The sequence below is a fragment of the Eurytemora carolleeae genome, unplaced genomic scaffold (assembly GCF_000591075.1).
Source record: "Eurytemora carolleeae unplaced genomic scaffold, Eaff_2.0 scaffold54, whole genome shotgun sequence".
NCBI classification, from domain to species: domain Eukaryota; kingdom Metazoa; phylum Arthropoda; class Copepoda; order Calanoida; family Temoridae; genus Eurytemora; species Eurytemora carolleeae.
In genome coordinates this window covers 518175-533663 of record NW_019396185.1, presented here as the reverse complement: position 1 = coordinate 533663, position 15489 = coordinate 518175, and the positions used below count along the sequence as shown (strand labels likewise).

Sequence of the window (15489 nt, the reverse complement as noted above, 5' to 3'; positions counted from 1 at the left end):
CCGCAGCGCTCGGCCCCCAAGCCTGTCCTAGCCGCAGTACTCGGCATGATGTCAAACTTTATTTAGGTAAAACTTAAATCACTTCTGCCTCCGTAATGGCTAACCTTGACGATATAAAATAAATAGCAAAATATTTGACTTACGTCTGCCTATCATTTTCCCCAAGGAACCAACCGGAGAAATTCATTTGTTTTCACTTTAATTAACAAAAACTCGGAATTATTTGCGGCATTCCACTCCAGGAATATCTAAGGACATAAAACTCGAAAGCATCAATTGAAACTATTTTTTTTTTGATGTAAAAAAATCAATATTTCAATTGTGCCCTAACGTGTGGCTATATTCTTTAAAAAAATTTCGAGGTAGCTCTGCGAGTAAATGAGGAGAATGTGGCTCAGATGGGAAATTGTTGTGGCTGGCCTTCCTCCCCTCGATCAATATTTAAGTCAAATCGGAGTTTCAAACAAACAGATGTTTGCTTTATAGATTTAAACATTATATTTCAGGATTATCCCTCTTTGTCGAGAACAATGGAAGATATCCCTCCTTGCTCTCGACTCTATATTTCCCTGGGCTCAGTATTTAATCCAACAAATCTACGAGAATTGTTAGAATCCTACGGCAGGGTTGAAGAATTCAAAGCCCCGCGTAAAACCAATGCTAAAGGGGAAGTGCGCCAGCGCGGATTTGCGTTTGTCAAATTTTTTAAAACTTCTGACGCGGCAGCTGCGCTGGAGGGTTTGGACGGGACAGAGTTTGAGAATCTGGCGTTGAAAGTTTCCGTTGCTGGAACCCAGAGGAGTGAGGCTGGAAATATTGTGAACATTATTCCGAGGTATTTTTTTGCTTGAAATATTCCAAGTAACTTTATTTTTCTATTTGTCAACAATTTGTGAGTATTGAAACCTTTGTATGCATGGTGTTGCTATCCTTTTTAATGGGACGGTATAGAAGTAATTTCTAAGGACCCTTCATTTGAAGAGTGTTATTCCGAACGGTAACTCTTTAAAATATATCTAAGCAACTTTGAGAAAAATTCGTCGTTTTCGATCATAAAATGGATTAATTCCGACAATATTCTTAATCGCCTGAATAAATCTGCAAGTCATTGTATTAGAGAACCAATATATGAAAATAATCAAGAATTTTTTTTAAGAAATGAAGTATGCTACTTTATTAACGGAGGGTCACTTGAAATTTTATTTTTCTTCTCTTCAAATGTAGAGTCGCCTAGAATTAGTTATGCGATTCTATAGATTGATATCCTTTACTCTACCTGAAGCCCAGGAGCTGGATCAAGTCGAGGAGATGCTCTCTAGGTTCGGAACCGTGAAGGAGGTCTACTTCTACAACAAGTCCAACACCAGGGTCAACGCTAGGTTTGACAAGTTCTCCGAGGCAGCAAACTGTGTCGAGCAGCTTGTAGAGTACTCGGCATATCTTGTAGTTCCTAAAAACAAACCAGGAAGGGGTTTATACTAGTATTATTATATAATGTAGTTCCTAAACATAAACCAGGAAGGGGTTTATACTAGTATTATTATATCTTGTAGTTCCTAAAAACAAACCAGGAAGGGGTTTTTACTATTATTATTATTTCTATTATTATTATTCAACCCACAGTCAAAGTTAATGTCCTACTGCTTATGTTACGCTAAGCTCCAGGGTCGTAAACATATATACCCCTGAACCAGAATGTGGGATTAAGAGAGCCTTTGAAGATGTCAATCCCTACGAGCACTACAACACGGATATGAACGCAGTAGGCTCGGAGCCTTACATGATGATGTACCAGAACCCAAGCATGTATCAGAACCCTATGATGATGAATCTGAACCCTAGCACTAGGACGAATGGAATCCATATACCTGATACCCTTGCTCAACACTCTGTTAGAACTAATCTCCGGGTGGCGTATAACCCTGTGCTAAGTGTTGATCAAGTGAGCCGGCTATTTGACATTATCCCAGGGTTTCTTGGTTTACAACTCCAGGAGGTTGGGTCTAACGGGGCTCTTGGTCTTGTATCTTACTCATCAACGGAATACGCTCAACATGCTTTAACAAAACTACAGGTTGGTCTTTATAATTAAACTGTTTAAAAACTTGATAAATCTGTAACTGGAAATGTCGAAAGCCATTCTTATTCCCCCACCCCCACCAACAAGAAATATTTTCCATGTTGAATTTTATATAATTAATATTTTTCATTGATAAATAATTCATAGGTTTTAATTGAGCCGTGTTGGTAATTAGGATGATCCCGCTTTAAATTAAAGGGCACTATAAAAATGTCGACAGGTTCTATCATTCAATTCTTACTTGATTTTCATTTGATGACAATTTGAAGGGACTGTGTGCGTACTTCAAGTGAGCCTCCATGTAAAGATGGCAATGTCCAATTTATTTTCCCCTAGACGATAGAATTATTTTAAGGGTAAATTTGCTGAAAGATTTGAAGGGAAAAATAGATTAATATTTAGGTAAAAAGTGCCAGAACGGATGAATAAACTTCCCTTTTAATGTACAATTATTAATTTCCCCCCCAGAGCATCGAAGGGGGGGGGGGGGTTGAAATTGTAAATTGTTAATTTCACACATTTTCGTTCTTGTTTATGACCGTGATAAAAATAACTTCTTATTGGATTTTCTTTAACAATCAAGTGAAAATAAACAAAGAGTACAAATCATAAGACCTCACTTCATTATTGATTTAGTATAGTCAATTCAATTTTGGTGTGTGGGTGTAGGACATCCATAAAAGCCTAATTTGATTTGATTTGATTTGATTTGATTTGACACCCCAGGATTTTTTCTTCCAAAAATTGGCAACAGATGGTGGGAGCTTGCAAGTTTGAAAGTTTGAAGTCTCAATTTGACGTTTCTATATCCTCTAAAATCGTCCCCCCTTCCCCTATTTTAAACAAGTTTTTGGAATAAGACGGATAGAAAAAAATAAATCCGTGGAATTGAACAAATATTTTTGTCAGGGCCTGGAGTATCCTTTAAAATCATTCTTCCATCTCGAACTAATACCTCTGGACAAAACCTCAATATCCGATCCTATACCTGATCTTGAACCTGAACCTGAACCTGAACCAGCACCTGCACCTCCTCAAGTTTATGATGTAGCATCAGCAGTAGACGCAGGAATAGTTTGCTCCGTGGATCTTCCTCCACCGGAACCTCTTGTGGATCAGAACTCAGAGGCAAGGATTCATATTTAACCCCCGCCATCTCCGGAAAAATTTTATTTCGAAAATGGAATTTACTTATCTGGCAAGCGGATACCCGGTTTTTTTCCGATGTTCTTTATTTCTTGACGTAAAAATATTTCCAGTCTTCGGTATTACTTACAAAAAAGGAACTTTAGAATGAGATATTTTTTATCACGATTGCTTAATCTGATTATTCAATGTACACACTTTTGATTTTCTTCTTATAATCCTCTTTTTGGATATTTCTACTGTATAAAAGTTACGTTTGATGACAATTACAGATACAATGCTATATCGATTGGTCTAATATCCGATTGTATCACAGTCAACTGTTCACAAGCCGACTTTTAGAGCATTTAAACAAATATAAATTTAATCATGTTAATATGAACTTATTAAAAAACGTATTTTAGGACTTTTGTCATTTTGAACGTTAGTCTTAATAAACATTTATCCAAAGCTTACGTTCGTTTAATCGATGTTTAGTTCAATTGATATGACACCACCAAGACCAAAAATCAAAACCCGTTTTAACATGATACGCTGATTGGTTAAATCAATTTAAAATAATCTTGGGTTTAGTAAAACCAGGATTTTAAGCATTAATCTTGATATCCGCGATTCCAAAGTTTTCAGCTCAGTATAACTATCCCACAGAATACTATAAGTATCATTATTTTTTATATTTAATTTAGTGGCCCTTAAGGGTTAACACAGTGGATTAATTAAGGATTTAGAGGAAAATCAAACTTACTTGTTTTATTTCTCTAAAAATAAATAAAATATGTATTCCTGGTTTAAGGTTGTGACAAGTATTTTCTTTGTTATAAAACAACTGGCGGGTTCACCCACCCAGCAGCTGGTGGAAAATTTGTTCTCTAGGTTTGGAAATCTTGTTGAGGTAAATACTTCCAGGGGTGTATATTTTTAAGAGATTTTTTTGGGAGGGTAAGGGAAGGAAATTATTCGTGAAGATTGGGAAAAAAAACTTGGACATTTTTCTTTTATTTAACCGAAAAATTTATTTATTTTAATTACTCCAATTCAGCGAAAAAAACTCCCAAAAGTTTCCCAAACATAGTTTATTTCTGGGGGGGGGGGGATTTTTTTAAAAAAAACAAATTTTATTTTAAATTTTCGATGAATTTCAAAGAAAATATTTTAAAGATTTTTTGTTGAAGGCTCGCTGTATGAGAGGAAAGAGCTGCGGGTTTGCCAAGTTTAGCAGTGATGAAAGTGCGCATAAATGTTTAAATACCTTGAAGGATTCATCTTTACTCGGATGTGCTCTCAGAGTAGAGATTGCTGATCCTTCCAGATTCAACGGAGAGAAAACCTTTAGAAGATAACACAACATATATTATATATAAATTAGTAATCTTTGTTTGTATGCCCGATCATAACTCATGAAATCCTAGACCGATTTGCCTCAAATTTTAATGGGGAATTCGGTAAAACCATGGGAATTTTTTTAGCTTGGTTTATAAATTTTAAATTGAATTGGTCGATTTTCACAGGGAAAGTTTAAATTTCCAGACCAAGCTGGGTTCCCAAACTAGTTATTCAATATTTGATAAGGGATATTTATTTCCACCCTAGTAATACTTCAGTATTTTTGGGAGAATACGCAAACTTGAAATAAGCACTAAGCAATAAGCATCGATAAGTCTTACATTTTTTTATTGATTTAAAATCCTGTAAAAGTATACAAATAGTTAACCCTAATTTTGCCCTCACAATTGTAACTACAGGCCACAGCTGCAGTGTGGCGCTGTGCCCTGAATGCAGTCTAGGGGTTCCACGTTGGATTCCCTTTCAGATGTACACTTGATTTCATTTCATTTCATTCGAACTGGAGAATATTAAACTTATGTGTCAATCTTTAATTGTTCAAAAAAAGTTTGACAAATGATATATAATTCTAGTCTTTTTCTATTTATTCGTTATGTCAGAAAAGTTTACAATTTTAACTATACAAGAATTAGCAAGAACAGCTAAAGATTACAGAGATTCTTTAACTTTTACTTTGTAGAATCCCCCTCTCCTGTATTTTATTTAAATAACCAGTTATAAAATTACATGCACTTTTATTATACAATAGTTCTTAAATGCTGACTGACTGCTAATATGCTTCTTGGTTTTGTTGAAGGATCTCAAGTAATATCTAGTCCTAAATTGTTCATATTTTCAGAATCTTTCAAGTCCAAATCTCCTGAACCCAGAGCTGAGGTGAGATATTGTTTCAAATAATTTTTAAAAACTTATTGATCAACTGAAAACCTTATCATTTAATGCCTACCAATATCATGTCAACCTGTCAATTACTATGAATACCTGATTTTGTCTATCTCAGGTCCTCAAGTTGGATAATTGACGACCTCTGACCTCTGGACCTAGATAAACCTAACCTGGACCTAATCTCTGATCTAGTATGTCAAGCGAGGACCATCCTCCATGTTCGAGGCTGTTTGTTAGCATCGGACCTAATTTTACCGAAGACGAAGTCCGCGAAGCATTCCAGCGCTATGGAGATATTGAATACCTTCAAATCCCTAGGGATAAGGTGAAGGGAGGGAATCGTGGTTATGTGTTTGTCAAGTATAAGAAAACCTCCGAGGCTGCAGCTGCGGTGGAGGCTCTAAACAACTCCCAGCTTGGTGCAGAGAAGAATAATATTCATGTTGCTGTGGCGGGGGCAAGGAAGGAGGACGGATCATCAAACTCTGATATTATTCCACAAAGGATTATTGTCAAGATGCCAGAGTATACAGAGATTGATGACATTCGATCCATTTTCTCCACATTTGGCAATATAGTCGACATTACTCATGCCAAGTCCGACAATAAGAAAGCAATCCTCAAGTTTTCCTGCTTTTCAGAAGCAGCACACTGTTTTGAAAACTGTAAAGCCAGTTATTTTCCGCATTTTGTTCTACCGAAAAAGAAGGAGAAGGTTGAAGGGGTCCAGGGAGGAGGAAACATGGTTTCTTCAGGATTCAGGAGCGGTATGAACTCGGGAGCTATGGCTCTAAGACCTGGAGCCCAGTATGGTCAATCCAACCTTCCTCAGTATAACAACCAGTGCACCAAGGTTAGAGTGCTTTTCCATCCGTCTCTGAGCAAGGATAATCTTTCCGGTATCTTCAATATAATCCCCGGGTTTGTAGACATAGAGTTCCTGGATATGACGTCACAAGGAGCTATGGGTGGCGCCACCTATGACAACCCACAGTCTGCTGCCCATGCCGTGGAAAGAATAAACGGTCTAGAGTATCCCCTGGGTTCAAAGCTTGAGGTTCAGTTTGCAACTGTGGCCAACATGGCCACAGGCGTAGACAGCAAAGTCAGCACTCTTCTTAACACCATAAAGGAGGCGACTAGTGCTCTAAAGGGAACTGGATATAATATATCTGTATCCGGGTTACCGGATGAAACCCCGGGGTTTGGTTCCGGATATGGATACGGAAATGTGAGCAACTACGGGTATATGAATGACAAGTTTGGAGGTGGAGGTATGGGAGGTGGAGGTATGGGAGGTGGAGGTATGGGAGGTGGAGGTATGGGAGGTGGAGGTATGGGAGGTGGAGGTATGGGAGGTGGAAGTATGGGAGGTGGTGGTATTGGAGGCAGTGGTATGGGAGGCGGTTTCGGAAGTGGATATGGTGGTGTAGGAGACGCCGGAGGAGGAAATACATCCGCTGGCTACCCTCCACTCACTCCGCTGAGCCAGGAGGTAAACCAAAGAAGTTCTGTTCGACTTCCGCCACCCCAAGACGTTGTAACCCACGACGTCGACGTCAAACAAAGACTTTTCTTTGTCATCCGAGATTCATATGATCATCCTCAACCTGAAATGATCACGGACCTTTTCTGTAGATTCGGAAACCTTGTCAACGCGCATTGTCTCTCCGGGAAAAAGTGCGGATACGCGCGGTATTCTAGTATTGAGAGCGCGGAGAAGTGTATTAAGATGTTGAACGGAGCAGGGTTCAGTGGTGGGTTCTTAAAGGTGGAGAAAGCCGAACCTGAGAAGTATCAGAAGGAATACAAGAAACGGAAAACAGATTATTAAAGATTGATTTTATGTGTCCTCAAACATGCGACCTTCTTTTGACCTCCACAAATGTTTTTAAAATGACACTTTAATAATGATAATGAGCTTTAATGCTCTTATTCCGTCAGCAAGCATATTCCGTCAGTTCTTTGAAAGTTCACAAAATCTAGAAAAATAATTTTTCTTAACAAAATTATTTGTTATTAGAACAACAAAACATTTTTTTCTTAGTTCAGCTTTTATTTGATGTTTAAGCGTTCACAACAATCTATTAAAATGTCTGGTTTGATTTGGTTGGATCAGTTTATTTTATGTGTTATTATTTCAGATTGTACAAGTGTACTACAGATTGTAATCCAGTAGTTAAATCTTCAATACTGACTTTTGATCCAGGTACTAATTAAACATAAAAATGATTATATAGTATGTTCGTTATTGTACACTGTACAGAAGAAACCACCAGAAAACCGTGGAATAATTGTCGGCAATTCTGTCTTAAAAATCTTGAAGGATTTATAACATATATCACGAAGTTAAAAAAAAAAATGAAAAATTTATGATCTTTTAAACACTTTTTTGAGCTAGTTCTTGCTTTTTTATTTAAAGCTCTTTTTAGATGTTACCACTGATTAGGTCAATGATGAGACTAAAATTGTAATAATCGTTTATAAGTAATTTCTTGGGTCACAAATTAACTAAACATTCACAGCTGCAGTGTGGCGCTGTGCCCTGAATGCAGTCTAGGGGTTCCNGGGGGGGGGGGGGGGGTGATTTTTGATGATTTGTCAAAAGGCAACTATTTTAATTTACTAAACATTCCACATTTTTCGAACATTTTTTATAACAGCCGTTATAAATATTAAAAATATTAAGTTAACTGAAGGTATCAGGTAGAAAAACAAAACATACAGGCCCTAATTTTCGTGCTCATCTCTTAAAAATTTTCTTTTAAAAAGCCCTTTTTTGGCTTGCCAGGTCGCAGCCTTAGAAAAGGAAAAATAGAAAACGCGTAATCATCAATTTTTTTATTTTTACAAAAATTTCAAAAAATTTGGGAGCTTGCAACGTTTTTCAGACAAATTCTTCTATACATTCCTAAAAATTATAAGAATTTATTACTTTTGCACATTTTTGATTTCATTGGAAATTTTTTATTGATCCTTTTTTATTTATTTAGTTGTTTGTGAGAATCTGGAGTAGTTTGGCGTCCCTTTTTCAGGTACATAACAAACATTTTTATTTTATTTTCCCCCCAATGGGGGTGATATATGAGAAGGAATATTCCTGCAAAACTGAAGTTTGTTTACAATGCACTTAACACTTTTACAATGTACAAGTTTCTTTGACCAACAATAAACACAATTTGACTGATTTATTCCAATTAAGAATTTGAAAATTTGAATACATTTAACAATACTCGACTGATTTTCAACTGATACTCTACTTTAAACATAACTTATTTTAGAGGATTAAGACCTTTGAGCAATTTTATTCAATATGCAATCTTCACATTCTAAGTTAATTTTCAAAATATTTCATTTTCTTTTTAGAAATGTCTCTTTAAATAAATGAATAAAAGTTATGTTTACAGAAGCTGAGATTATTCTATTTACAGGACCCAAAGACAGAATACAGTTGAGAACAATACACTGAACCAGAGACAGGATACAGAGAACACTTTACAACTCTTGAAACCATGGATTACAGAAGATCAAGTAGGTTTGACGAGCAGGGAGGAACCAGGCATGAGGAACCCAGATACTCCAGGTTGTTCATCATTGGGGGCAAGTCCTGTTCTGAAGATGAGATGAGACGTATCTTCTCAGAGTTTGGAGAGGTTGAGTTCGTGAGCGTGAAAAAGGACAGGAACACCATGGCGAACAAGGGGTTTGCCTACGTCAAGTTCAAGAAAACCTCTCAGGCTGCCATTGCCTTGGAGGAGATGAGTGGAAAGTGTATTGGAACAGACACTAGACCCATCAAGGTTGTTATTGCATCTGAGAGAACGGAGGGACCTAACGAAGAGATCACTGCCACCAGGCTGTTCATCAAAGTCCCCAAAACCATGGAGATTCCAGATATCAAGGATGCATTTTCTGCATTCGGATCTGTCGAGCATGTGTCTCTGGTTCGTGACAAGGCTACAGGAAATCCTAGAGGTTTGGCTTACGTCAACTACCATAAGTTCTCTGATGCTGCTACTGCCGTAGAAAATGCTGACCGAAGTTTCCAGGCGCAGTTTGCTGAACCTAAAACTAAAACCATTGTTGGCAAGGATGCCCATATGGGAAACCGTCATGATAACATGGGAAGCATGAACAGTATGGGAAGTATGGGAGGTATGGGAAGCATGGGGGGTATGGGAGGAGGATATGGAGATATGGGTGGGTATCAGCAGGCTGCATCACAGACGATGATGGGCATGATGCAGTATCAACAGACTATGAGCACCTCCTGCAGACTGAAGGTTCTCTTTAATCCGTCTGTTAGTAAGGACATGTTCTGGATGCTCTTCAATATTGTCCCTGGCCTAGTCAGCTGTGATTTAGTTGAGATCACTACTGAAGGTGCCATAGGCTGTGTGACATACTCTAACCCTCAGTCTGCAGCTTATGCCCTGGAACGGATTAACGGGTTTGAATATCCAACTGGATCTAGGATACAGATCAAGATTGATGAGTCTACTGGATCTATGTCTACTGGTATGAGTATGGGACCTGGATCAGGGGTGGGAGGAAGTGTTGGAAGTATGTCTGAGCACTCGAATGGAAATGCAAATGTTCCATCAGACATCAAGAGTTTGATCAACACTATCCAGCAGGCAACTGAGACTCTAAAATCAACTGGATTTGGAAACCTAGTGGGAGGAGGGACACCAGGGGTAGGAGCGGGCATGGGAGGAGGAGGAGGGGCTAGTATGGGAGGAATGAATACTCTTGGATACAAGAATGGATCTGTGGATGCCCAAAATGTGTGCTCTGCTAAACTACCTCCGAAGCAACCCGTTCTCCCAGCAAACACAAAGACAGAAGAGCGTCTGTTCTTTGTGATGAGAGAAGCTATGGAGCTCCCCGACCCGGCCATTATCACTGACACATTCTGCAGATTTGGAAATCTCATTGACGCGCAATGCATCCGCGGCAAGAAATGCGGGTATGCGCGTTATGCGAATAAGGAGAGTGCAACCCATGCTATTTCTGTTCTGAACGGAGAAGATCTCCTGGGGTCAAGAATCAAGGTTGAAGTTGCTGATGAAGATAGAAGACCAAAGCGGGCTAGGGTTGTGTGAATTGATGAACAGAAAACTTTTAAAAATTTAGCAACGCTTGGGACACTTGAAAATTAAAAATTGAAATGAAAATGAGTTGATCTTTTTTTGGATTTTGATTGGTGACAGGGTTATTCCTATTATTGTAAATTCTTAAGAGAACAAAAACATTTGTCAACTTGAACAAACAACTATTCAACTACGTCTCTAAATATGTACTTCTCACAACCAACTAATTTACTCATAACATTTATGTCAGAACTAAAACAATATACTTCTCTCACATTTTTTAAAATGAATCAGTCGTTAAAACTGGTTGATACACTAAACTGTTGTATTTCTTGTATGTACTTCGTAAATGTAAAATTGTCCGTCAGCAGTAAACTAAATTTGTTCAAAACATTTTTGTTAATTATTTTTCAGCAAAAATTTCTGTTTTTGTCTCGATTATTATTTTGCCCGTAGTAAATAATCTGTAAGGTTTTTTATAATAAATTATCAATTTCAGAGCAGAAAAAAACAGTTGGAAAAAATCGATTATTTGATTGAAAGGGACTGGAATCATCGATTTTTTATTTTATCAAGGTAATTATAATTTTTTTAATTTTTCTCTACGACTTATTGAATGGAGTTTTGAATGCTTGAAATGAATAATATTTTTCCACATAGTTCGTAAATGTATGCGCCGAGCGCAAACAAATTTTTTATGTATTTTACTCGCTGATTTGGAAAAAGGAAATGGAAAATATGATACATTTTTTGGAAAATAGTATCAACAAAAATAAAGAAAATTGCCTTTTTATGTAGTTAACTTTTTATGTAATGTAATGTTCCTTTCTATATTTATTGCATCTTTGTTGCCTCTCGTGAATGCCTTTCAACTTTACAACTTTAATCAAATGTTATGGAGATGTGTCCACTTCTAAACAAAGTATAAAATTTTAATTTACATAAAAATCAACCTTCTTAAGGTTTTAAAAACTGTCTTGTAACACATATTTTTGAGACATCAAATCTAATAAATGTTTTCCACGTTGTAAATCCGCAACTTCTCGGCAGAAAAGTTCGCAATTAGTTAGATTGCATCCCTAGGGTTGCAATCTAACATTGCGACCCTGGGATCGGGGTTGCAATGTAAATATCAGTAATATTGCTTTTAACAAAAAGAATTGCCAAATTACTCCTAGTTCTATTTGGCATTATTTGGAAATAAATTTCCTAAAGGCCCACAATTTCTTAGTATTTTTCCTGGTAACTTAAATCCGTTGAAAGTTTTAAAAATTTCAAATGGGTCAGTTTGACCAATTTGAATACATTTGGGAATCCTGTCTTCATTTTTTGGAGGAATCTGAATGGCATATGCGCATCATTTGTGTTTAAACTAAGAAAAAAAATAAAAAGGTAAAAATAATATTTTAAAGCTTTTACACGAAAAAGTCTGATTTTTTATCACGTTTCCCTCAATTGAATAGTACTAAAAATAAGTGATGAAAAAGTATTTTTCCTCTTTTTCCATGTTGTTAAAAGGTTTTACCAAAAAGTCTGATTCAAAGACAAGGATTTAGTTTTTATCAAAAATCAAAGAACTTTTGAACACCAGCCGTAATACGATTTTTTTTGTAAAAGAGAAAGCAGTTGAGGTGTCAACACCTCCTCTCTCTGTGAGAAAGCATGCAACAGGCTTGCAAATATATTCAGGACTAGGGCCGCAACCCTTTTTACTGTCAACAAGAATGGGTTCACACCCTTTGCTAATAGTAGATGTCAAAGTCTACTACAGACAACGAGTATGGGTTCACACCCTTTGCTAATGGTAGATGTCAAAGTCTACTACAGTTGATCTTTTTATTTTATTTTAGTAAAAATGTAGGAGTTTAAAATTCCTAGCTAGTCTTTTATTAGACTTATTCCTAAAAAAAGCTTTTTTTACCAAAATACTATGTAATTATGGCCTGTATGCAAAAGATTTTTTATTTTCGATGAAAAATGAATCAATGAATCCAGAAAATGTGAAAAGATTTTTTTCCTAATTTTTTTTTCTTAGTTTAAACACAACTGATGCACATCTGCAAAATTTCATTTAGATTCCTCAAAAAATAAAGACAGGATTCCAAAATGGATTAAAGTTGGTCAAACTGACCCTCCCTTTTTGGTTGAGATGTCCAAAAAATAACAAAAGTTGCCGATTTTTAAAATTAAGGATTTTTAGCCGGTTTTTAGACCTGGGTCAGCCTAAACATATTTTTTAAAAGTACAAAGAAAACGTTATGTTCCCTAGTCGTGTTTTATGGGTCAGCTGAGAGTCATGTGATAAAAATATTTGGCAAAACAGGTTAACTTGGAATCAAACTGTAATTTTATCTTCCTTCTATCTTTACAATCTAACATAGTAGACCTTCCACCATCGTCAATCCAATTACAAAATTGGTAGTTTAAGTTTCTTATTTTTTTAGAAACTGGCCGAATTTTCCAAATCAACAATCCATATTCCACACTTATCGTTCACATTCACACCTCCAAGACTAAGGTAAAAAAAAATGAAAAATTGATTGCTTGAAAAGTTTGCTTTTGTATTTTATACATAAAACACATTTTAGATGCAATTTTTGATCGATATTTGCCAGACAATTTTAAGACATAATTTAACCAGACCCTGACTTATAAAAATGATTTGATTATATATTTGATGATAGTACTTTCCAATGTGGCTATTTTTGATGAGGTCTCAGCCCTGACTTCTACGGAATGATGGTTGATTGTTTGTTTGTTTGTTTGTTCCAGTTGCTGTAAATTCAATTAGTTATTTAAAATTATTGTTTGGTTAAATATTTACTTAGGTTTATTCTTGATGATTATGCAGTTTGGGGAAAATGAATAAAAGAGTGGTTTTATTTTGTAATTCAATCGTGATTTTATTTACGGGGAAAGAGAAAATAGAAAATATTATTTTGTTTGGAAAATTTCATGTTTGCAGCTTCTTGATGATTTATTGATATATTTGACTAACTAAATTTTTTTTTGATTTTTTAAAATTTAAATGACAGCTTGATATGATGAATATTTTAACTCTTTATGAAGACATAATTTATTTTCCAGGACAGTTGGAGACACAGACACGACAAGGACAGGAATAGTTCCGGGACAAATACACTCGGAGACAGGACAAAATGGACTATAGACGAGGAAGTGGTAGATATGACGAGGCACCTAAAGAGGACGAACCTAAATATTCAAGACTTTTCGTCATTGGAGGGAAATCTGCCTCCGAGGACGAGCTAAGGTCTCTGTTCTCCCAGTACGGAGAGATTGAGTATCTCAGTGTTAAGAAGGACCGGTCCACCAACACCAACAAGGGGTTCTCATACGTCAAGTTCAAGAAGACCTCTGATGCTGCGGAGGCATTGGATGAGTTGAATGGAACAGTGATCGGCTCTGATTCCAGGCCGATCAAGGTTGTGATCGCTTCCAATCGGGGAGATGGAGCCTCCGGTCCTTCAGAGGATATCACGGCAACTAGGCTCTTTATCATGGTTCCAAAAACCATGGAGATATCGGAGATCACTGAGGCATTTTCTGCCTTTGGACCTGTCGAGCATGTGTCTCTGGTCCGTGACAAGGGAACCGGAGAGCCCAGAGGTCTGGCCTATGTCAATTATCATAAATTCTCCCACGCAGCAAGAGCTTTTGAAAACTGTGACGCCAGTTTCAGAGCTAAGTTTGCTGAACCGAAGGGAACTGCTTCAGGAAGAGGAGGAAGGGGAGAAGGAAGGGGAGAAGGAAGGGGTGAGGGAAGAGGGGGAGGAGGAGGAGGACATTGGGACGGTATGAGTGGAGGTGGAGGTATGGGAAGTGGTGGGATGGGAGGGGGGTATGATTACAATTCTGGTATGGTTGCTGGATACCAGAACACTATGTCTGCTATGATGAACATGATGCAGTATCCTAGCATAACATCAAACTCATGCAGACTGAAAGTTCTTTTCCATCCATCGACTAGTAAGGACATGTTCTGGATGCTCTTCAATATTGTTCCTGGCCTAGTCAGCTGTGATTTAGTTGAGATCACTACTGAAGGTGCCATAGGTTGTGTGACATACTCTAACCCTCAGTCAGCAGCTTATGCACTGGAAAGGATTAACGGGTTTGAATATCCAACTGGATCTAGGATACAAATCAAGATTGATGAGTCTACTGGATCTATGTCTGCTGGTATGAGTATGGGACCAGGAGCCAGTATGTCGGATAAGGTCGCAAATGTTCCATCAGACATCAAAAGTCTGATCAGCACTATTCAGCAAGCAACAGAGACTCTGAAATCCTCAGGGTTTGGAAATTTAGTCGGAGCAGGAGGGGGTGGAGTCATGGAGGGGGGAGCGGGGATGGGAGGAGGAGGTGGTATGGGTATGGGAGGAGGAGGTGTGGGTATGGGAGGGGCAATGGGGTACTCTGGAGGAAGTGTGGATGCTCAAAGCGTCTGCTCTGCTAAGCTTCCGCCCCGCCAGCCCTGTGTCCCCAGCAATACTAGATGCGACGAACGATTATTCTTTGTTCTTAAGGAAGCCCGAGAAATCCCTGATCCAGCAATCATCACTGATCTTTTCTGCAGATTCGGTGATCTGATCGACGCAGTCTGTATTCGAGGGAAGAAGTGTGGATATGCTAGATACGGAAGTAGGCTTAGTTCCAGTCAGGCAATGGCTTGTCTTAACAACGAGGACGTCCTCGGTTCCAGGATCAAGATCGAGGTTGCGGACGAGGAGAGGAAACCCAAGAGAGCTCGGCTGGACTAGACCTCGGACTGACACTAAAAAGATGGACTTTTGGACCCTGTAGGACTGAAAATTAGTGTTTCGTAGATTTGACGTAGATTTCTTTCATATTTGTAAAATTTGATTTAAATTGAACAAATTAATTGTAAATTGAATACATTTGTCGAACTTCCTTCTAAAA

General features: G+C 37.6%; 3 protein-coding genes across 3 annotated transcripts; all 3 read left to right on the top strand.

Annotated features, from left to right (window-relative positions):
* Positions 1-43: 43 nt before the first annotated feature.
* On the top strand, positions 44-5410 carry LOC111697570 (RNA-binding protein 45). Its single transcript, XM_023467618.1, has 7 exons — positions 44-66; positions 507-835; positions 1257-1465; positions 1695-2074; positions 2990-3208; positions 4020-4118; positions 4399-5410. Exons 2-7 carry the CDS (start codon positions 531-533, stop codon positions 4564-4566), a joined length of 1380 nt encoding a protein of 459 aa, XP_023323386.1. The 5' UTR covers positions 44-66; positions 507-530; the 3' UTR covers positions 4567-5410.
* Positions 5359-11046, top strand: LOC111697536 (uncharacterized). The gene is made up of 4 exons (XM_023467562.1): positions 5359-5446; positions 5571-7282; positions 7600-7664; positions 8909-11046. Exons 2-4 carry the CDS (start codon positions 5649-5651, stop codon positions 10558-10560), a joined length of 3351 nt encoding a protein of 1116 aa, XP_023323330.1. The 5' UTR covers positions 5359-5446; positions 5571-5648; the 3' UTR covers positions 10561-11046.
* Positions 11047-11082: 36 nt separating this feature from the next.
* On the top strand, positions 11083-15489 carry LOC111697569 (RNA-binding protein 45-like). Its single transcript, XM_023467617.1, has 3 exons — positions 11083-11124; positions 12993-13066; positions 13636-15489. The coding sequence occupies exon 3, from the start codon at positions 13707-13709 to the stop codon at positions 15327-15329; it is 1623 nt and encodes a 540-aa protein (XP_023323385.1). The 5' UTR covers positions 11083-11124; positions 12993-13066; positions 13636-13706; the 3' UTR covers positions 15330-15489.